Source organism: Bemisia tabaci, chromosome 7 (assembly GCF_918797505.1).
Source record: "Bemisia tabaci chromosome 7, PGI_BMITA_v3".
Taxonomy (NCBI): Eukaryota; Metazoa; Arthropoda; class Insecta; order Hemiptera; family Aleyrodidae; genus Bemisia; species Bemisia tabaci.
This window is the reverse complement of record NC_092799.1, coordinates 28,541,720-28,564,182: the sequence shown is the minus strand read 5'-3', so window position 1 is coordinate 28,564,182 and position 22,463 is coordinate 28,541,720. Positions and strand designations below refer to the sequence as shown.

At 40.7% G+C, this 22,463-nt stretch overlaps 1 protein-coding gene across 1 annotated transcript in view; it reads left to right on the top strand.

Moving 5' to 3' along the window:
• The window catches only part of LOC109043377 (EGFR adapter protein), a 60,812-nt gene that overhangs the window by 2,117 nt on the left and 36,232 nt on the right, over nucleotides 1-22,463 (top strand). Inside the window, exon 2 of the mRNA XM_019060569.2 lies at nucleotides 9,526-9,883. Within this exon, the coding sequence (XP_018916114.2) occupies nucleotides 9,677-9,883 (207 nt within the window). The 5' untranslated portion in view covers nucleotides 9,526-9,676. The remainder of the gene's footprint in view (nucleotides 1-9,525; nucleotides 9,884-22,463) is intronic.

Sequence of the window (22,463 nt, the reverse complement as noted above, 5' to 3'; positions counted from 1 at the left end):
TGAAAAAAAACTAAGATAAAGTTTATCCAATTGTCCAGGATAATATAATCGTCTCGTTTTGATATATTTAAGTTGTCTCTTAGCGTAGTGTGATTCAAGACCAGATGGTTCATTTCGCCTTCAATTTTGACGATACTTCAAGCACACCCATAAAGCTCGAATAGTGGTATCAAAGAGCCTTGTGAGCTCGAGAGCCTTGTTTTGCAGTCATCTCTTGATTTTCCACGACTGAAATGTATTTTTCACCAAATATCTCGGTTAAATAGTGTCCTGAAACTGAGGATAACTAAGATAAAGTTCACCCGACTGTCTGGGATAGTCGTATCGTTTTGATAGAAGGAGATCGTCTCTTTTTGCTGGCGTTTTTGCAAACTTTAGAAATGATTTGACACAAGGGTTTTCACGAGTGTGTGGAGAGGACTTATTACTTTTTTCTTCCACTTTTCCACCTCATTTTCAGTAATCAAAGGGACGGAAAGTAATGAACATTCCGTGGAATGAAATTGGATAATCAATGTTGACGAACATACGACGGCATATAATCGCGTAATTATTGACATTTAGCGGACTTGTTGGGAGTCTGAAGACGTTTGCAAGCATCAAAGACTAATCAAGTTTTGAACTTTTGATATAACTTATAAGTTTAAGATAATTTGATCAATTAACGACGAAAATTTGACGCTTTTTTTATCACAGTTTATGAAAATTCTCTGGGAGCTTTTGAAAACTTGATGGAATTCTAATGTTAGGTGAATACAAATTATTGTAGGTTTAAAATTTTTTTATCGGACTATAAAAAAAAATCTAATTAAGGTTGGATTTTCTGTAAAATAAGGAAATAAATTTCACGCAGATAAAAGGTTCCAAGCTAAATAAACACGTTGACATATTTTCCAAAATACGACGCAATCGTGTGTTTGATCAAACTCTGAATGCAGTTTTGCTTTTTTTAGTCAAAGAAAGTTTGAGCTGCATAACGGGACGATAGTGCAAAACTAGAATTTTGCGAAATTGTAATTAAATGAAACGTTCGGGAGAAGTTCCACTTACGGAGAAAGGGGAAAAAATAAGACATTTACGAGTGCAATTATTGCACGGTGCCTCATGGTTCTGAACTTGTTGTTTAAAACATTCTCACTTGACTGTTAATGCACGAGAGGGTCTTTATCTAGGTCATTGAATGGTATCCTCTTTTTTCTCTCGTTAATTAAATAGGTAACAAGCAAGTTTCTCCTGTGTCTTGAGTAATTGCGAGGGAATGGCGCATGTAGCACTTTCCAGAGGAAATTCGAGACTTCTAGACTCCATTTCCCGTTTGACTTGTGTGAAGATTTAAATCACTCAGTGTCAGGACTTGGCAGGAAATAAACATTGCGCCAATCCCTTTCATGATACTAATGTTCCATTTGTATACAGCGTTTTTACAGTTTTACAAAACGTGACGTGGGAGAAGAGACCTTAGTCGCCAAAATTAAAAGAGAGTTTTTGATACGATAGTAGAATGGAGTATTTTCGAGAAATTTTGGGGGCTAAAAACGATCAAGAATGCCGAAACAAACCGAGGGCTTTGTGATTCGACATTGCAGATCCGTTATCAGACAGGAAGCCGGTTAAAATATCTAATCCACCTATTTCGGAGCATATAATTCACGACAATGATTTAACTTTGCACCCTCTCTGGGCGCAAATAGGAGCTAAGTTGCTTGTAGGACAGTATGTAGAGAAAGTTCCTCGTCGAAAACTTTTTGATTTTTTGACCCAACCTTGAAAAAATCGCATTATTAAAACTAAACAAAATATTTCCGAGGACGGTCACCATTGAGCATAAACGTTACATTTTTTTTTTTTAATTTTTTTTTTTTTTTTTTATTTTTGGGGGTTTAAATTAAACACTGGTCCCCGCAATTTTCAAAAACCCAAGATAAAATTACATGGAATTCAGCGCTTATGAGTCGTAACCAATTAGATTAACTTTTACGTCTAACAAAATTGTTAAATGAAACATTCAATATGAACAGTGAAAGTAGTAACTCGAGTTGAAAAATAGTGACAGATAACAAAAATGTATTACTCCCAGAAGCACAGAAGTACCAATTAGAATAAGTTAAGCCGAAAGTTTAAGTCTCAATACATTGTATTTCTGGGACTCAAAAGTTATATTGAGTTCAATTTAAAATTATTGTCTTTATTTTACAGTCTGTACATAGATTTTTTAGTGATTTTATTCGTTTTTTACGTCTCTGACTTCACAATTCCGCTTAAATAAATCTCAATGACCCATTCGCCTGTTAAACTCCAATCGTTCAGAACCTAAATTTTGTTAAATTCGATTTCTCAGAAATCTAGTGCTTGATACGCATTGCTCCTGACGCTCTATGAAATGAGAGACACTCCTCTGCAGTTTTGTTTTCTTTTGTAATAGAAATAATTTCATAGCATCGGACAGATGATACTTTTCTCTCGCTCCGTTTTTTTTAAAATTGTTCCTCGTCCGAAGTATCCGTATTTTTAAATTGTAAAAATCACAAGAACGATTTATATTCTTGTTATTTAAAGAAAATCCGTAAGTAAAGTAAGGAATGGGCCATGTGGACTCATTCACAAACTTTGAGGTGTAAACGCATAAATTCGAAACTGGCAATCGGCCCGCGCACCGGCAAACTCAGCAGGAGGTAACATCCAAGTTTGTTGTCGGTGATCCACTGGTGTTTGCATTACGAGCTTACTCACTTCATTAAAGGAATGTTGTCGATATGCTTGGCCTCATTCATCGCCGTTTACGCCAACGAATTATAATTAATCAAGGAAACTCAAAGCACCGTTGAATGTATACAACTCGCCCGGTGCTTTTAGCGAGAAATATTTATGAAAGTGGTTTCGGTTCAAACAAGCACTATGTGTCGACACTCTCAAGTGACATGCATGTTAAGCTGGTTACAGTAGAATATAAAACAACAACCAGTGGAAATAAGGCTAAAACATATTAAATTCATCGGGACGTTTCGGTACCCCACGGCGCCATTATCAACCGACACAAAATTAATGTAAAAATGAAAAAGAATTTAAAATCAAAGCCAGCACGCACAATACATTTTGATGATGATATTTTTTTATTTTTATTTCAATTTTTTAGCGGTTGATAATAGTGCCATGGGAGACCGAAACGGCTCAATGAATTTTATATGTTTTAAGCCTTATTTCCACTGTTTGATGTTTTATATTCCACTGTTTCGTTTTGAGTTGCTTTCTTTCTTTGTTTTCTACTGCTAGTCACCGTTGAGCTCACAATTTTCCTAAATCAGTTTCCTTCTTTCATAAGAAGATGACCTAGTTCATTTCCGCTGATTTGTGTCCATTGTCTTATTCCGCTTAAGTATTCAACAATTGGCGAGTGTTCTGGGTAATTTTGATTGTCAGCCCCGAAAACATATTCCGTGTTTAGCGTGTTCATCGATTTAATTGTTCTTGAGGTTTTTTTCCGGACAAACAGCTTATACCTACCCGTTCACAATTGCATGTGTCGCAATCTTCAGCACCACTTCCTGCGGCATCAGCGGAAAGAAAAGGCATTCCAATATTATTAGAACTATCTCGTCAGGTTTTTATAGATGAAACAAAAGTACCATTGTTTCCGTTTCCTGCATATTGAATTTTTGATTCCACAGGAGAGTAAGCATAAAATTTCAGAAAACATTGTGCCTCGTGTCTTTTACACGTGCTTACGTCTTTTTAAACTTACTCATGAAACCTGAAAAAATTACAATACATTTTTGGGATTTTATTCATTTTATATTTCTGATCGCGTCAAAACTCAATTTGAGTATTGATAAAGCGTAAGCGTTATGTTTGAAACCTCTATTGATACTTATGAGTGTCCAACGACAACATGGATCACGCGGAGGTTCGAAACCATGAAATTACAGTAATTTTTTCCCCCTTTTATTTTCTTGAAATAACGCTCTCTGAGACATTTCCATCTTCGGAGATACCCGCCCCTAAGGAATCTTTGGAAAGACCATCTCTGTAAATAATGTCTGAACCGTGTTATGATGGGACAAAGAAACATGCTGATCATGTAGAATTAATTCCCAACGAATACTTCGCACCTTCAGATCTCTTTTGCACGTTTAGATTTCATTTTTCGCACTGGGAAAAAAAAAAAAAAAAAAAAAAAAAAAAAAAAAAAAAAAACATTTGATCTAGAGTCCAGACCCTGAAGAACATCGACAAGTAAAAATACTCTTGATTCAATCGGATTTTTGCTTAAATCAAGAACCAAGCCTCTTAATTTGAGCGGATTTCCTTTTGATTTAAGCTTAAATCTGATTGAATCAAGAGTATTTTTTCTTGTTAATGTTTTCAAGAGTCTGGACTCTAGATCTAATGTGTTTTCTTTTCCAGTGCGACAACCAGAACCACAGGATGCTACAACGAGAATTTTAAGTTGTTTCTAGGAGGATTTTTCACCTCATGAATGTTCCTACAGATACAAACAAAATTTTTCACGTCGTAACAACCATTCATCATTTGGTGGACACATTTTGCCCTGTTCCTCAGCCGTCATACTTTTTTTCACGCAGAGGCAGTCAAGTTCCCTGGCCGTTCGACCCACCTGTACCATCCGCGTTACGGCACTGGAGAGGCGCGGCAGATACCCCGTGGAGACGTTTTCCGGTTAACTCCTCGCCGCATGCCTCGGAGCCGGTTACCCAAATCAAGCCCTTTTCAGCCTTTTCCCCGGTTCGGGGGCCGTAATGTCACGACGAAGGCGCTGAGTGGCAGGGGCGGCCGAACCCTCCCGCTATTCCTCGATTTTCCTCACCAGTGCCGAATGAGTGGGATAGCCAGGATTTCCCATGTCACTCCCTTTGACTGTGATCTCTGTGAAGTTTAGTCACGGCACCGACAACCCGCGTTGCCACGTTCCAGCTCGCATCTCCTCTTCATTTCTGGAATAGCTTGCTCGGATGTGAGCAGAGACTAGAGACCCTCCACTGGCCTCCTCGCGACAGGTGGAAGCTTTTACTTTGGGGGATTCAACACTTCCTTATATAGACAATTATAAGGGAGCAACAGTCTGCAACAGTCATCACTCTTTTTTCGTCTGTTGACCTACCTACATGGTTACGTCATGAGCCAAGTAAGTTTCCCCAACTTCGGCTTGTTTGCAAAACGAAACTGCCAACACGTTCTTAAATACAACCGTGTAGGTAGGTCAACAATAGAATGATGAAGTCCCGAAAGTAAAAGCTCCCACCATAGCCGAGATTTGAGAGGAGGGTCTCTCGTCTCTGACTTCTGACTAGGATAACCTCTGACCAACGCCAGCTAGAAAATGGACATCTGCACTGGGAAAAATCAATTTCTCTGTGAGGAAGAAATAGTCTCCCCGGAGATTTGGACTACATTTTGCAATTAGAAACTAAACTTTCTGGCTCAGTCTATAGAAAGAATACATCTACCATCAGCTTCCCTACGCAAGTAAGCGTTTGTACGAATGAGCCAGAAATTTTGGCTCCTAATTCCAAAAATACCTAAGTCCATTTTAGCTACTGCGAGGTTAATATTTGTTGCATTAAAGAGTTGTGGAACCTAAACCTGAAAAATGGAAAATCCATCCGTGGCAAAGAAGCTAGCGGGGCTGGCGTTAACTCTACTTTCGGGTTCCTTATAGTGCTCCGTATACCTTCAGAAGACAGATGTTCTTACTTCTTTGCACTGCCGTCCGAAATAATAACGTTGCTCCAGTTGACATTTTTTCAATTTTTTTCAGACCAAACACTGTTTCACATGAAAACTAACAAAAATCCATCCTTCATATTTTCGAGTCGACTCGGACGTACCATTCGGAACTCCAGTTGAAACAATGTAGTCTTGTAACGATTTGATTATTCTGTAACAGAGCCGTATGTTTGGAATAAAATTATGAAATTTGGAATGAAGTTAAGCCGTTATTCCTGTGGACAACCGTGCTGCATGATGAGTTCTCCACTCCTGAGGCCGAAGGACTTTTAAAAAAGTTTTTCGGGTTACCCGATATTCTGTACTTTTTGCAGAGACAAGAGACCCTCCACTCTTATCTCGGCTATGCTGGAAGCTTTTACTTTCGGGACTTCAACATTGCACTGTAACTGTTGACTTACCTACATGCTTGATGTTTAAAAACGTGTTGGCAGTTTCGTTTTGCAAAGAAACCGAAGTTTGGGAAACTTGTTTGGCTCATGACATCATACCTGAAGCTCATCATCCACCATGTATGTAGGTCAACAACCGAAAAAAGAGTGATGATTGTTGCTCCCTTATAATTGTTTATAAGGAATTGTTGAATCTCCGATAGTAAAAGCTTCTACCTATCGCCAAGAGGCCAGTGAAGGGTCTCTTGTCTCTGACTTTTCGATATGGATCCAGTTCAATGCCGTTTAATTCCCTTGCGCGGCGGTTGGCAACGCGGAACGACCCGAGAGTCCGCATAGCATCAGGTGTGAGAACGGTTCCATCCGGTACGTCCTCCATTATCCCGCCGACCGGTTCGACTCTCGTGGGACACAAAGACGCCCGGCATAAATAATGTTTCAACGAGCTTGTTGCCTCGATTATCCGTGTATTAAAATTTTCGAGAGTCAATTACCCCGGTGCACCATACTGCGTTCCTTGATCCGCACTTGTGTGTAATTCCGAGGAGATCGCTACAAAACCGCGCATCCGACCGCACATCTCCGTTGTCGTTCCGCGGTTTTTCAACTCGGAGCCGGTTTCGTGATCTCCCGTCGCTGTCTATTTCCGATCGGAGATTAGGCGATTAAGTGTGAAGAGGGTGCGGGCCCCGGCCCCCTAGGTGTCTGCCAGTGGCGTGGCGTGAATGATCGATCATCGATATTTCCCCATTTGCAGCTGTGTTTAGAATCGATTATTAAGGTGTCCGTTGTTAACACCCTGTTTATCGATTTTTTTGCCTAGATTTAAATGGCAGATCAATCGATACATCGCAAAGCATGTCACGCCACCGGTGACTGCCACCTTGAAGCAAGCGGTGAGCTCTAATAAAGGCTTCAGGCGCTCATCCTTCCCTTTTTATCTTTGATTTATCGTCGATTTCTTCCTCGCAATAAGCATACACATCAGCGGAACTGGGAATTTTTTGTGGAGGGGATGGGGGGCAGAGTGCCCTTCTGTGCCCCCTGCAATTAGAGTGAAGCCTTTGTTTTCAACATTTTCTGGGGGCTCGCACTGATCCCCAAGGGGGCACTCCATCCTCTCCCCCCCTATTTCCTCCTACTTCCACTCATGAGCACACGTGTTTTATTTCGAATCTTCAATGATCAGATTATGGATCGGTAAATTAATTGACGAGTATTGCTGGTCATGTCTGGCAGAGGGAATGGTAAGGGCCGTAAGTAGGATGAAAAGTAACCGGAGTAATCGCGAAATTCTAATATTTTTTTTAAAAAAAAAAAAAAAAAAAAAATTATAAAATTTCTCTCCTTTACAACTTAGAAGTCAGGAGAAATTCAGTTAATTCAGGCTTATGTGGCAAGGATGTTTTAATCTCATTTATTTATTTATTTTTTTGTGTGTAAAATTAAGGTGAAGGCATGACTCAAGAAGACAGGGAGCGCCATTAGTGAATATTTAAAGACGGCAAACTTGTTTTTCGTAATATTTGCACGTTTCGAGTGAAGATTGCATTACTTAAAAGAAAGCAATCAGTAATACTGTGACCGTGTTAAGGAAGAACGCCGTATGAGCATTCAACTGTTGCTAAATTTCTGCCAATTAAATGTTTATTTTTGAGAAAACTTACGAATATTTTCCCCCAAAATTTCCAGATGCTTTACATTATACTGCGAACAAAATCGTAGAAAAAAAAATTGAAGGAAAATATTCACGATTCTCTACGTAAATTTGAATTTAATCAGAGGAGACATGGCAACGTCGGAAGGTTCATACGGCGTTCTTCCTCATTATTGTAGAGTAGGTGATAAAATTCCACATCTCAACCCCGCATATTAATGGAGTCTTGGGTGGTTCTCATCGCGTTCAAACTGCCAAATACCGACAAGCTCCATGCTTTTAACCCAGTTACGTATGGATCGTGTTCGATACATCAAACAGGCGAGATTGTATCGATATCGATTGGTTCAACACGTAAACATAGCCTCAAAAGTCAATTGAGTAATCTGAGGGAACGGATTATTTGTGATAATTATTGATTCTCACGAGTAAAAAATGTTAATGAAAAGTGAAATTGTCAGGAAATTCTTCATTTTCAGCTTTTCCAACAAAAATCATAAATTTTTGTTCGGGGTTCTGTTCTTTTGTTTTGAACCAAATAATATATTGTCACCTCCCGGTCAAAGTTCCACAAGCGCCATGAGACGTTAAACATTTTTCGCCGCCATTTTATGCTTTTACAGGGAAATTATTCAACGAAGCTGTCCGCAAATTTCACCGAATTTTCTTTGTGCTGCCGATGAAATTCAGCGAAATTTTCGAACAGATTCAACCAACAATTTCTTTGTGAAAAACTAAAATGGTGGTGGAAATTTTTAAATGTCACACAGTGGATCGAGTCGATAAGAGAGATCGGACAGAATTTGGAAACTTTAAAAGCTCATAAGTCCGTTTATACACAATTTTGAGGTTTTAAAAGTGGTTCGACTGGTCTCTTCGTAAAATTCTCCTCTTACAGCAGCCCTTGAAATTCAAAATTTGACAAAATAAACATCAAAATTGCAGTTTAAGTCGACAATTTCATGTCCGACCTCTCTAATTAACTCGATCCACTGTGCGTCGCGTGGCGCTTGTGATACTTTGCCCGGAAGGTGACGACATCGAACCACTATCGAATATGACCCATCAATACTGGGAATAGAACGGTAACGTTGCATGGTGGCAACGATCATGGTGTCAACAAACCAAAAATCTGATCATGGAGTCAACGATTGTTGACGTCGTGATCAGGCAGTAAAACGCAAAAATGGGCCCTGAGCATGGTGTCAACGATCACGGTGTCAACAAACAGAAAAATATCTTCCTTGTGAGTAAAATTAAAAAATTAAGTGTACAGGAGAGGTCTGGGTCACGTATAGTTGGATTAGGTTAGTTTAGGTCAGGACATGTACGGTTAGATTAAGTAGGTAAGGTTAAAGTTATGTAGGGTAAGGTCGGGGAAAGTTAAGCTCTGTGAAAGTGGGATAGGTCTTGTAAGGTGAAGTTCTGAAGTTGGCTAAGGTTAGGTTAGGTTAGGTTAGGTTAGGTTAGGTTAGGTAAGGTTAGAGTAAATAACACAAGAAAAACAAGACTTGAAATTTAAAAGGTGTTATTGAGGCAAGTTTTAAGTTTCGTTGACGTCGTGATCGTTGACACCGTGATCACTTTTCATAAGGGTCAGAATTTTTTATTTTTGGATGATCATGGTGTCAACAAAAACTTAGAAAAACTGTTTGTTGACACCATGATCGTTGACACCATGCTACGTAATCAATAGAACCTTTTTGACGGATGATTGTTTTCTGTTGCTTACAGTAGGACGAATCTCGCGATGACTCAAAGGGCGGAGAGCGGCGCGAAACGGACGATACTTCGTCTGGGCTAACGGTGCCGAGTTCCCGGAGCCGGGCGTTAGCGTTATTTATGTGGAAAGATGTGAACAAAGTGCAATCGAAACTGGATCTCGATGGGACGCTTCGGCTCGAGCAACACGCCGACGGGGGTCGCCAAACCGCTTTTCCGCGTCCACTACCGAAAACTGGTCGAGGACCAGCCGCAACCGACGCCGCCACCGATCAACCACGACGCCGCCAACAGCCTCCAAAGGCCCGCCATCCCGCCGGAGTGCATGGCCTACTACTGCCAGCGATGTGGCTACAAACAGAATTTGAAGGTAAGAATCTCGAGAATTTTTCACTTGGTCTTGCCCTTAATGCATGCTGATGAACAGGGTGATCCAAAAGTTGCGCACACCCATGTAACTCCTGAGGCGCCGCTCATAAATTACGTCAGCCACCGCGTCAGTGACGCCCTTGGTTTCTTCCACCTCACATTCATACGATTTTCTCGTTGACCACTCGGTGCAAATGTGCGTCACGCCGACTGATGTAAGCAATAAGGCGAAAGAAACCAGGGTGCAGGGTCGGATTTAGGCTACATAGACTATAGCCTAGGGCGCAACATTTTGAGGGGCGCAAAATTTTTGAGAATTTATTAAAAAAACGTGACTTATTAAAAAAATGTCTACGTTGTGGTTGACAAAGGTGTTTTTTTAAAGGTGAATTTGAAAATTTTCCGGACACCTAACATCCTCCTTCTGATCTGGAGGGGAGGGGCTTCTGGGGGACCCCCCCCTCCACGGGAGCGTCTACTTTTAGGGGCGCCGCCCTAAGTTTAGCCTAGGCCTAGGGCGCTAAAAATGTAAATCCGGCCCTGCCAGGGGTGGATGACGTCAAAACCCCGACTTTTCAAAGGGCGATATTTCGGTTAATAAAGAACGTAGAAAGTTGCGGTTTGGACAGATCTTATTATTTTTAGCTAATCTGCAAGAATCAAGCATCAAAACACGATTCTGGAACCAGCGCAACTGACCCATTGGAAACATTTCTCTCCAAGCCACATCCTTCGATTTTGTAGGTATGACTGTTTCCTCCCAAATCAGATACAAACCAATGCAGGAACAGCTCGTGGCATCTGTTTGCTTCGTTTTGGGGGCGTTTCAAGAAGGATGACGCATCGCGCATCGGCAGCAGCAGTGAAATTACAGAGAGAAACGCCCGCAGGGTGTAGTTTCTTGGTCCCTCACTTGGAAGGCGCCGCGCGACCGGTAGTCTCACCTCCAAAACTGCCCTTCACAGTCAATAATCTTGTTTTCAACGGGGAGGAAACCGGGCTTACCTCATTTCTCCGTCTTGTTAATTAGAGATCTCCGGCCGCCGAGAAAACTGATTACACTCTCCGTAGCTCTGCTGCCGTGCTAAGGGAAAACGTTGTATGAACCTTAAGGTGTTGCCAAATTTACCTTGATAAAACATGTATTTTTTGACGACACTCATGCTTATTTTTCCTTGAAATTTTTCAGATATTTTAGATCAAATTGCGTACAAAATTGTCTGAAAATGTTGGAAAAAATATTCACAATTTTTCCTGTTGATTCGGTTTTTATCGTAGGAAACTTGAAAACGTTCGAAGGCTCATACGGCGTGCTTCCTTAGCACGGTCGTGCTGCTGTACTAAGGAAGAACGCCGTATAAGCATTCAGGCGTTGCCATATTTTCTTCAATCGATAACGAATCGTCTGGGAAAATTCTGAATATTTTTCCTCCAATTTTTCAGACAATTTTTTTCGCAGTATAATCGAAAATAACTGAAAATTTCAAGGTAAAATATGCCCAACTTTCTTCAAAAATACATGTTTTATTCGGGGAGACTTGGAAACTCTCGAATGTCCATACGGCGTTCTTCCTTAGCGAGGCAGTATGACTCCCAGATGCGACTGTCCCGGCTTATTTACAGAGGAATTCTTCTGAGCATTTCTCGGTAATTTACCTGAATTTTCCGAGAATACTATGGATGTCGGGCCTAAATGTGTTGTGAGAACCTTCGGATGGAATCCGCTGACGTATGCTGGCGCTTGAGATCACCGCGGAAGTTACTCGAGGAATGCACAATCGTTGTGGTCACTGTATGATACTTCTCATGCCCTCATTTAAATCGGTGCTTGATCTGCTTTAATTGATAATGAGAGTCATGTGATTCAAATTTCCCCCGTGATAAATAAATAGGGAGGGAATTAAAAAATGGGTAAACCAGATTAAAGATTAAAAAGACACTATAAGGCAGGACGTTCCGAGCTGTTATCAGCTCATTTTCAGCTGCAAAAAACACAATAAATAAATAAAAAATTCAGTGACGACCTGGACCCAGCCACTATCACGTAACCACTCTATTCCACTCACTCCGTGATGAACCAATCATCTTTTTCTCTGTGCGTCAGGGCCGGATTAAGGGGGTGGCCACATGGGCCTCGGCCTATGGCGGCAAATCTGAGGGGCGGCAAAAATTTGCAATTTTTTAAAGTGAAGGTATAAAAAAAATCGGATTTATAAAAACAAAATTACAAACGAGAAAAGGCGACAAAATCTCTCATTTTCTGAGAGTATAGTAATTTCTGATTTTGTAGTCTCTTAGTGATACAAGAGACAGCACCTTCAATAAGTCGCGTTAAGAGAGAGACCAAACATGCAGTTCGGCCTGGAACGGCGCGACTTAGAGAGAAATGATAACGAGGACTTGAGATGAAAAGGAGAAGCCCTCGGCGCGGCGCTCGGCATGTAACAAATATTAGCGCCTACAAGACTGCACGAATACTTCACGCATTGCATCAAACACAGTGCGGTCATTGCGGTCAGCGTGGAACGGATAGCGCCTACAAGAATGAATGAATAATTCACGCATTGCGCCAAACACAGTGTGGTCAGCGTGAAACGCATAGCGCCTACAAGACTGCGTGAATACTTCACGCATTGCGTCCAACACGGTGCGGTCTGTGCGGCGCGTCGCGGCGGCGGAAGCTAAAATCATTGAACCACATTTATGTTCGTTCTTTCATAATATTTTTGTTCATTTCTCATGAATGGCAGGCCTTGTCCACACAGAGATAGGTTTACGGAACTTAACTTTCGCGCTAAGTATCGTGAACTTTTGCTAGTAGTGTTGACAGGGCTTTCCCAAAAAAATGTGTTCAACACGAGTAAATGCGTCTTATGCACCCCTCCCCCGCTGGCACGTTCATTTGGTAGTTTTTATCGAGTCTCAAAACGAATGAGAAGGGGGCGGCAAAATATAGGCGGCCCATGGGCGGCAACTAGGTGAATCCGGCCCTGCAGTGCGTTGAAAAAGTTCGGGGCATGATAGAATTGATAGACCATACAAGCCGTAGGGACCGCTTACAGACACCGCATCTGGACGTGTTTTTCCAAATGGATCTATGAAAAATCAGTTTACTCGGACCGAAAACATGCATCGGTCCTTCATAAGTTCATATGAATCAAAGCCGTTGTCTCCGCACAGGAGCGAAACACCGTATTGACCTCTCAATTCCTTCTTAAACGGACACCTGTCCAGCCTTCTAAAGTTCCCCGAGAACATAAAAGTGTCGAAGGCATTCGGATTTAGTAAAAAAATGCGAGACTTTCGCGGGTTTCACAGCACCGGCACGAAACTCGACGGGTCGGGTTCTCTCCAACATCCGTTCCTCGCGCGGATGCGTTTTCTGCCGCACTAAGGAAGAACGCCGTATGAACATTCGAGAGTTGCCAAATTTTCTTCGATAAAATGTTCATTTTTAATGAAATTTATGAATATTATTCCGATACATTTTCAAGAACTTAAGGTGAAATTGCGAACAAAATAGAGTCCCTTTATACCCAGAGTTACGACATCTCAATTCTGGTCGGGCTTGGTTGGGCTGAAAATGGCCTAAAAAAACTCCAATTTTGATTGGTCCTCGCTAATGGAGTCACAAGAGTACATCAAGATGACGGTGGCTCGAATGTAGACAAAAATAATGAAAACATAGCCTAATTGTGATTTATCAAGAGTAAATTGTTATTTTCATCGCACCAAAATGCAAATAGATCAAGAAATTATTCACAAATCAATCTCGTTTTATTTTATTGCATTTTCTTTGGTTAAGTTTTGATCGGTAATTGTTGATGGTGTTGTTTTTGGATGACAGACATCGCAGGATTCCTTATCCTTATCCATCAATATCGTTCGTTTGAGTGCACACTTTTGTGGCACTATGGCCAGCTCAGGCCAGCTAATAATCGAGATGTCTTAACTCAGGGTATGAAGAGACTCTAAAAAAAAAATTATCTGAGAAATTGGAAGAAAAATATCTACAAATTTCCCCAAAAATTCGCGATATATCAACGGAACTTTGGCAACGCCTGAAGGTTCATACGGCGTTCCTCCGTGGCACGGCAGTTTTGGAGTCGAGGCCCCGGCTCTGGTTTGCATACGCATCCACGGACGGATGTTGAAAATAGACCCGACACACAATCCGGACGAAAAATTTCACCCACACCCACGCGGAGGAAAGCGGTGGGCGCATTTACATGGACGTAGACGAACGCATACAAATGCAACAATACAGGGCCACGCTCGGTTGCGCACCCCCCGTCCGCTTTTAATTACCGGCCCGGGTCCGAGCGTTTACTTAGGTACTTGAAGGTTTAATCATTTGCGCTAATCGCAGGGTTGTCGATCCGGGAAGATATCGGCCAAGTCGCAACAGCTTTGTGTGCCCGCACTGAAGAAAAATTCTCGGCGTTTTTACCAAGATCCGTTGGTACCTTTACCATCTCACTTTTTTTACCAATTATTGATAATTTTACCAACACAGACTGGTAAGCTTACCTAAAAACCGGTATTTTTACCGTTTTTCAGGTAAAAATACCACTGTTATTGGTTATCAATTCCCGGTAACTTTGCCATTTTATCTCGGTACTTCTACCACAGTCGATAAAAATATTGGCGTTTTTACCAAGGTCCAGTAAAATTACCGAGAAAGTTCAATAATTTTACCGAGATTTCTCGGTAAAATTACCAATTCCATAAATGATAATTTTACCAAGAAAAAACTGGGATCAAATAGAACCCTGAATTCTTGGTAATTTTACCATTTTCTCAGTAAATACACCGAGATTTTTGTTTTCAGTGCTCTGTGTCCGTAATGAATCGTGTTCGATACATCAAACAGGTGAGATTGTATCTGTCGCAGGCAAATAGAAAAATCAGCATTTTGTCGAATGCCTAGGCAAATGGTAAAATATTCTCACGTCGAATGAAATTCTAATTCTTTTCTTAATTTGATGCAGAATAATTAATTACTTTAGTAGAAAAGAATTAGCTGTAAAAATATTTATCGCAAAAATATTTTAAAATATTTTGAGCTCCTGAATAAAAATGTATCTAAAAGTTAGCAGCATGTCTCAAAATACAGATTCTTTAAAATATTAACAGTTTATCATATGAGAGGCATTTGAAGAGGCAAGTGGAAGAAACAAGGAGAGTTCGTAAATATGGTGAGCTTTTTTTCCCAACATATTGAAAACTCGAGATCTCTTCGCCATACATTAACAAATGTTTGTAAACTGTCAACATTTGACTATTGTCTGGGAATTTGATAAAATGCCTGATTTGACTAATTGCCTGCGACACATGGATATCGATTGGTTCAACATGTAAACATAGCCTCAAAAGTCAGCTTGGTAATCCGAGGGAACCGGTTTCTTGTGCTAGATTGTTTATTCGTATGAGTATTTAACGGCAATGAAAAGTGAAATCGTTAGGAATTGCCTCGAATGCCGTCTTCAGTTTTCCTGCTGAAATCATACATTTTTTGTGTGAGGATATGTTCTATTGTTTTGAACCAAACGATACATCGAACCACTATCATATATAACCTAAATTGGTCCGATCGACGGAATCCGAAATTCTAAGACAAAAGAGAGACAATTAGTAATTGATTCATCGCAAAGGGTTGGATTTGAGGTTGTTGAATGATCATTTTACTTTATCAAAGAGATTTGGCAACGAAACTCATAAAACAGCTCATAAGCCATTAAGACTCATAAGGCTCAGGAACTTGCAAGCTTTCGAGCATGCTTAAGCGAAACAGAATCGTATTTTTATCTAGAGCAAAGCGAATGGATAAAAGTTGCCAAGATAACAAGAATTCATAAGATCAATTATTGGAAGGTTTCTCGAAAGGACAAGTCATATGACTCAGATCTGAAACCTTTTCGTGTGCCATTCCCGAAGTGCAAATTGATTGAGGAAAAATGTGACCCTCCTAAACGCATGCTTGACCTCAACACTTCTATCAATAAGTTCTTACAAATAAAAGTGCTACTTTTTTTTATTTTTTTTTCAAAAGCTCAACATGCTTCTGCCTCCTACGTACATGTCGAAACTTTATGAGGTTTGCTTGTATGACCGATGATATATTTGCGCTTTAAAAGACAAAGGAGAAATTAGTTCAGGCAAAACAAATAAAATCGTTAAAAATCCCGCGGCCATAGTTTCTTTTGATTTCATGAATGCATAAATGATGCATAAATAAATGATTCTCTTTAGAATAAATGCATGCAATGATTTGGAGTTTTTCTCTTTTTCCATTCCCTTTATTAAAAATATCTTACAGTTTAAAGCAGGTTCAGATTGTAATCCATGAAACTTTATTGGTAAAAATCGAAGGATATCATCTTTTTTACTAACATTTTTTTTTCGGGGTTGTTCGGTTTAGAGCAGGAAACTTTTCACAGATCAAAATGTCATTAGGAGACGAACACATTACCTATATTTCTGTATTTACTTTCATTTCCAGTGTAGGTAGAGGTAAATTAAACACTATTTTACATCACGGAACCACTGTTTTTAGGACATTTTCGAAAAAAAAAAAAACATGAGAGTCATTTGCTTAGGCGAGAAGAAGTGATTCCTTTCTGCCCAATAAAGTTCGATTAATTGTAGGTGTGCACTTGTTTTTTCTTGAACTGTGTCTTCATCCACCCTAATGCCTCCGCTATTTCCCCCTCTCTTTCTCTCTTACCCCCTACCTTCTTTCCGCAATTCCCTTTTTTTATCGCGAAAGGAAGTAGACTGAAGGCAAGACGTTATGGATATCAATACTAGCAATAAATATTTTTAGACATGGATAGTTTGAACAATATTCCAAAAATATACCATATGTTTCTCGTTTCGGCAGAGCATGTTTGAAGGGCACGCTTTCGACAAGGAGACAAGCTCGAGTTTCCCGCAATGCGATACTTCCGTTTCCTGTCTTTTTGTGATCTTACCGCACAGCTCGTCAGTGAAATGGCTCGAGGGGTTGGTTTGTCACCCGCGCCGCTTGGGGGAGGAACTCAAGTTTCGGCGTCCGATTGTTACATTATTTTTATTGTTCACTCTTCAACGAAAGTCACACGCACATACATTGCTTTGTTCGTAAAAGCTGGTCAATTTTTTTCTTTTTTTTTCTTTTTTTTCTTTTCTTATTTTTTGAGTTGACTCTTTTGAGATCTCTTCTCTCACGGACGGTCACATGTAGGGTTTTTTTTTTTGTTTTTTGTTTGTTTGTAGGTAGATGCGATTCATCGTGAAGAAAAAAGAAAAAGAAAGAAAAAAAAAAAAAAAAAACAAGTGACTTCTTAGATCCAAACGAGTTGCAAGTTATATTTCATCTACACAATGAATTTATTGGCCCGCTACAGTCTCATTGTCAATCCTACAGTGATACAACAGAAAAAAGGAGAGAACTGTGCTGCCTTGGTAAGCATGGAAAAACGACATATGAGCCCTCAGACTTCGCCAAATGTCCTGTAACAAAATACCTATTTGAGGGAAACTTTCGAATTCTCTTCTCCCAGTTTCTCCGATAATTTTACCCGCAATTAAGCGTGAAACACACGGAAATTTCAATAAAAAATACTCCTGACTTCCATTGAAAATGAATATATTTGACAGGTTTTGGCAACGCCCGTAAGTCCATACGGCGTTTTCCCTTGACACGGCAGCGTAAGGCTCTCATTCACCGGATCCAAATCACGATACAAGACATGAAACTCCGAAGGCTGTGGGGATTGACAATGAGTCTAATTACGCAATACATCCATCGAAAAGGCCTCCGGTACTAAAATGGTCTGGTGCGGAATACAGATTTAACCGGGGATCGATTTGCCTCTATGAGAGTACATCGGCAGAGCCCGAGCGAGCGGTAGCTTTCTGCGGACCAAACAAACAAAAGTTTTGTAATTATGAGTTATTAGGGCGGCGAGTGAGTGCCCGATTGCTTTCAGGCCGGGGACGGGATGGCCATTTCAGTCTTGCAACCGGCTCTTGCGTTAAATGCCGCATCACATGCATGATTGATGCCTCTTATCCTCGGATGCGTTCCGACTCGTCGCTATCTTTCGCGCACGAAACAAAAAGCACGTATCCATGCGGAGCTTCTATTGAATTTAGGTGGTTGTTGCAAAGCGAGGAAGATATGGACCCGCCCCGTCCTCCCGTGTTTTGTGGCGGGTTCTTAAGTGTGGCTCTTACCAGCAAATACCATTCAGTTGGGTTCCCAATCCCAGCTTAAGTTCGTTACCTGACTTAGCAGATTTGAAGGTAAACAAGTCTTTTAGCTAGCACTCTAATGCGGGCTGATTGTTGGAATGGATAGAAAACGCGATAGACAAAGAAGACATATGGAGTATGGGGCGATCCGATTGGTTGAAATGTTTGGCTCTCATCGACAAAGGGAGAAAATGATTGATCAACTTAAGGGTTTCTCGTGGGTTGCCGTTAATTTATCTATTATCTACTTCCTTTGTCCACTGCAACCACCCACTCGCTTCCCCCAAGAGGATCCCTTCATACACTTATGTCTTCTTTGTCTAAAGCTTTGCCTATTAATTTCAACGATCAGACCGCAGTCGAGACATATTTTTCGTGCTGATGAATTTTCTCTCGATGAATATTAATCTCTTCGATAGAGCTTTGAGCTGTAGAGACTGCATACATTCATGTTCGGTCCTGAAACCGATCCTTAGCCCTTAGGTCCAGAAATATTACAACTATTTTTTCCCCCTTAACTATATTGTCAGAAATATTTTCCAAATAGTTTAGAATGTAAATTTATGCCGAAGCACTCAAGAGATACGTATGCGGAGTGAAATTCACCCTGTATAAGAGGATGTCACTCTTCAAACGAGTAAATTTCGTTTCGTATACAATCGTTCGGGTTTTTGACAGTCAGGAAAATAAATTCAAACTCCCCACTTGCCGAAAAACATTAGTGTACGTCAAATCAAACCATCTGAAACGCGTTCGAATCCCTCAACACATGACTTATTACGTTCAATTCCACAAAAATGCTACCGGATGAGTAATCTTTGTAAACATTCCATGAAGAATTTAAATTCACAAATATTGAAAGTTTCAATTTCTAAAGCATGAGTTGCATTGAAAACTTTTGCATGAATGTCCACCGTGTTTTGTGTGAATATTCATGGCCGAACATGTGTTGTCGCGGTCGGTTTTATATTCCGTTTGACGATCCATTTTCTATGCGCCGAGGAGAAAGTAGGAAAATAAAATATTCTACTCTCGTATCTCCGAGTTGAGGAGCGAATCAAAACTGGGCGAACTTAATATCCATCCTCATAACTAATTCCTTCTGTTGCTGTTTCATTCTGAAGACATTTAACTTGCCTGACGCCTAATAACTGACAGATCCGCAGCAAGGTAAAAATTAAGGCATCCAAGTCTACGGTTCGAGTGACGAATAGTGGCGGATTCCGCGACCGTAGCTAATTCATATGCCGTTGGAGACGACCATATCTAATACTATCATGACTCGATCATAAAAATTCCCACCGTTTCGTATAAACCAGTTACGGTAGGTCTTACGTCGAGACGAGTTTTCGGATCCAGGCCGGAGAGGCGATTCGTCGAGGATCCAATCAAGCATTAGACCGACTGAGGAACGTCGTGTGAGCCCGTAGACGTCACCAAATATCCTGGGATGAAACACAAATTTTACGGGAAATTTAAGAATATTTAATTCTCAAAGGTCCCAATCGCATCTGAAGTATTTAAAAATTCGAATAAAAAATATTCATTACGTTGCCTTTCTGACGTCCGGGCGTAAGGACGTCTGGGCTCAATTTTCACGTGAGCTCTGTTTCACTTATACTGGAAAAAAAACACGTTGGATCTAGAGTCCAGACTCTTAAAAGCATCGACAAGGAAAAGTACTCTTGATTCAATCAGAATCTAGCTTAAATCAAGAACCAAGCCTCTTAATTTAAGCGGATTTCGTTTTGATTCAAGCAAAAATCCGATTGAATCAAGAGTACTTTTTCTTGTCAATGTTTTCAAGAGTCTGGACGTAAGATCCAATGTGTTTTTTTTTTTTTTTTTTTTCCAATGTACGAATTCATGCTTTCTGGGACGCATGCGGAAACTGGATACGCCCTTACGTCAGAAACGCGACAATTGCTCTGCCGTGCAAAGGGAGTATGCCGTATGAGCATTCAAGAATCACCAAATTTCCTCGAATTAAACATGTATTTGCGAGGAAAGTTTTTTAGTTGTCCTTGAAATTTTTAGATATCCTAAATTGAACCGCGAACAAAATCGACTGATACACTTGAAAAAATACTCACAATTTCTCCAGTAAACTTTACTTTTCCGGGAGGAAACATGGTAACATCAGAAGGCGCTTACGGCGTTCTTCCTCAGCACGGCAGAACTGCCCCAAGTTACCGGTCAGTGGCGTGGCGTGCTTTACGATATATCGATTGATCTGCCATTTAAATCTATGGAAATGGATCGATTATCAAGGTGTTCTCAGCGAACACCTCAATAATCGATTCTTTACCAGTTTCAAATGGAGAAATATCGATAATCGAATGATCGATTGTCGATAATACACGCCACGCCACAGTTACCGGTGGATATTTGGCAGCGTCCGAATGTTCATCCGGCGATATTTTCCAATACGAGCAGAGGATGGTCCTGGATGAGCGGGCAGGAAAATCTCTCGATTCCATCCTCATACAGTCAAGAAATTGATCCATAACGGCATATTATATCATCGGATTGGATCTTGACATTGAGTTTTATTAATTTTTGGATATGATCCAAGCCAATCGGAAACCGAGAGAACAACTTCTCAATTTTCTTTCAATTACACTCAAAAGTTGTACGATTTGTGTGTTGCCTCGGCAAATTGCAACGTCTCGTTACAGCATAGTGAAGGACTCATCGATGAAGAACTCGGTAGCAATATCTCTGATGATTGCCTTCATTGTTTTGTGATACTCTGCGCCTTTTCACGTGGTTAGTTTAGTTGCCCATCTGATCCGAACCCAACTAAGTTCACTACTACTAGGTTTTGAATTGCCACTCCTCGATTTCTGGGGATCACCAAAAGACAGCGAAACATACACAACTACACTGCATAGAGTACATAGAGTCGTAATGTAATTGGGAGAGCTGGCGCCACTTTTAAGCATTTTCCATGTCCCGGATTCCGAGACTCCTGCCGGGTCACTTTTTCGATACATGATCGATTGTTTGCGATACACGGGTACCCGGCCATCCGATGACAACAACAACAACAACGGAGATAGGAATTACCACGTATTCCACACCGCCATTTTGGATCGAAAATGTATCGAAAAAGCGACCCGAACTCGGCGCACACCGGGCTCGGAATTCGTCGAGCAGAACATGGCGCCAGCTCTCCCATTTACATTACGATTCTATGTACTCTATGCTACACTGCCGTGCTAAGGAAGAACACCGCATGAACATTCGAGAGTTGCCAAATTTCCCTAGATAAAACATGTATTTTTGATGACATTCATGCGTGTTTTGCCTTGAAATTTTCATATATTTTAGATTAGATTGCGTACAAAATTGTCTGAAATTTTTGGAAAAAAATATTCACAATTTTTCCTGTTAATTCGGTTTTTATCGAATGACACTTGACAACGTTTGAAGGCATATACAGCGTTCTTTCTTACCACGGAAGTACACCTCTAAAATTTATCGTGCTACGAAAGAACGCCGCATGAATATTCGAAAGTCGCCAAATTTCCTTCGACAAAATGTCTATTTTTTAGGGAAGTTCTGAATATTTTACCGAGAAATTCACACGAACTTTAGGGAAAATTGTCAACAAAATCAGCCGAAAAATTGGAGGAAAAATATTTACAAATTTTCCGGAAAATTCGCGATTTAGGTACCAACGGTAATTCGGCAACGCCCGAATGCTCATACGACGTCCACGTCCTTTCTTATCACGACAGTATACTCCCGTGCTAAGAAAAACGCCGTATGAGCTTTCAGACGTTGCCAAATTTCCTCCGATAAAATCCGAAATTATTGGGAAAATTCTGAAAATTATTTTCCAAAATTTTCAGACCATTTTGTACGCAATTTAATCTAAAATATCTGAAAATTTCAAAGGAAAATGTGCCCAAATGTCGTCAAAAATATATGTTTTATCAAGGGAAATTTGGCAACTCTTGATTGATCATATGGTGTTCTTCCTTAGCACGGCAGTATAGTTCTCAAATGGATCCTGTCAAAACCCCCACCCGGGACGTGGCAGAAACTGGAGATTTCTGGAAAAGGCACGGGAGGAAGACGCGAAGCCGTCAAGTCCTGCGTTGGGTCGTCGCGCAGCCCGTCTCGGCCGGTGATTGAGTGCTCTCGGGAAGAGAAGAGGCGAACCTGAGGAGCCCGGTTCCGGTCGGCGGTCGGCCCAGGTTGACTCAGGTCAGGTCAGGTTATTCCGGTGGGCAAACGATTAAAAATAGAGCGAGCAAGGCATCCTCGATGATTTATAGCGCGTGCTCCGGCGCTTTGTACGCCGGGCATGTACGCGCCTCTCCGTGTTGTACACG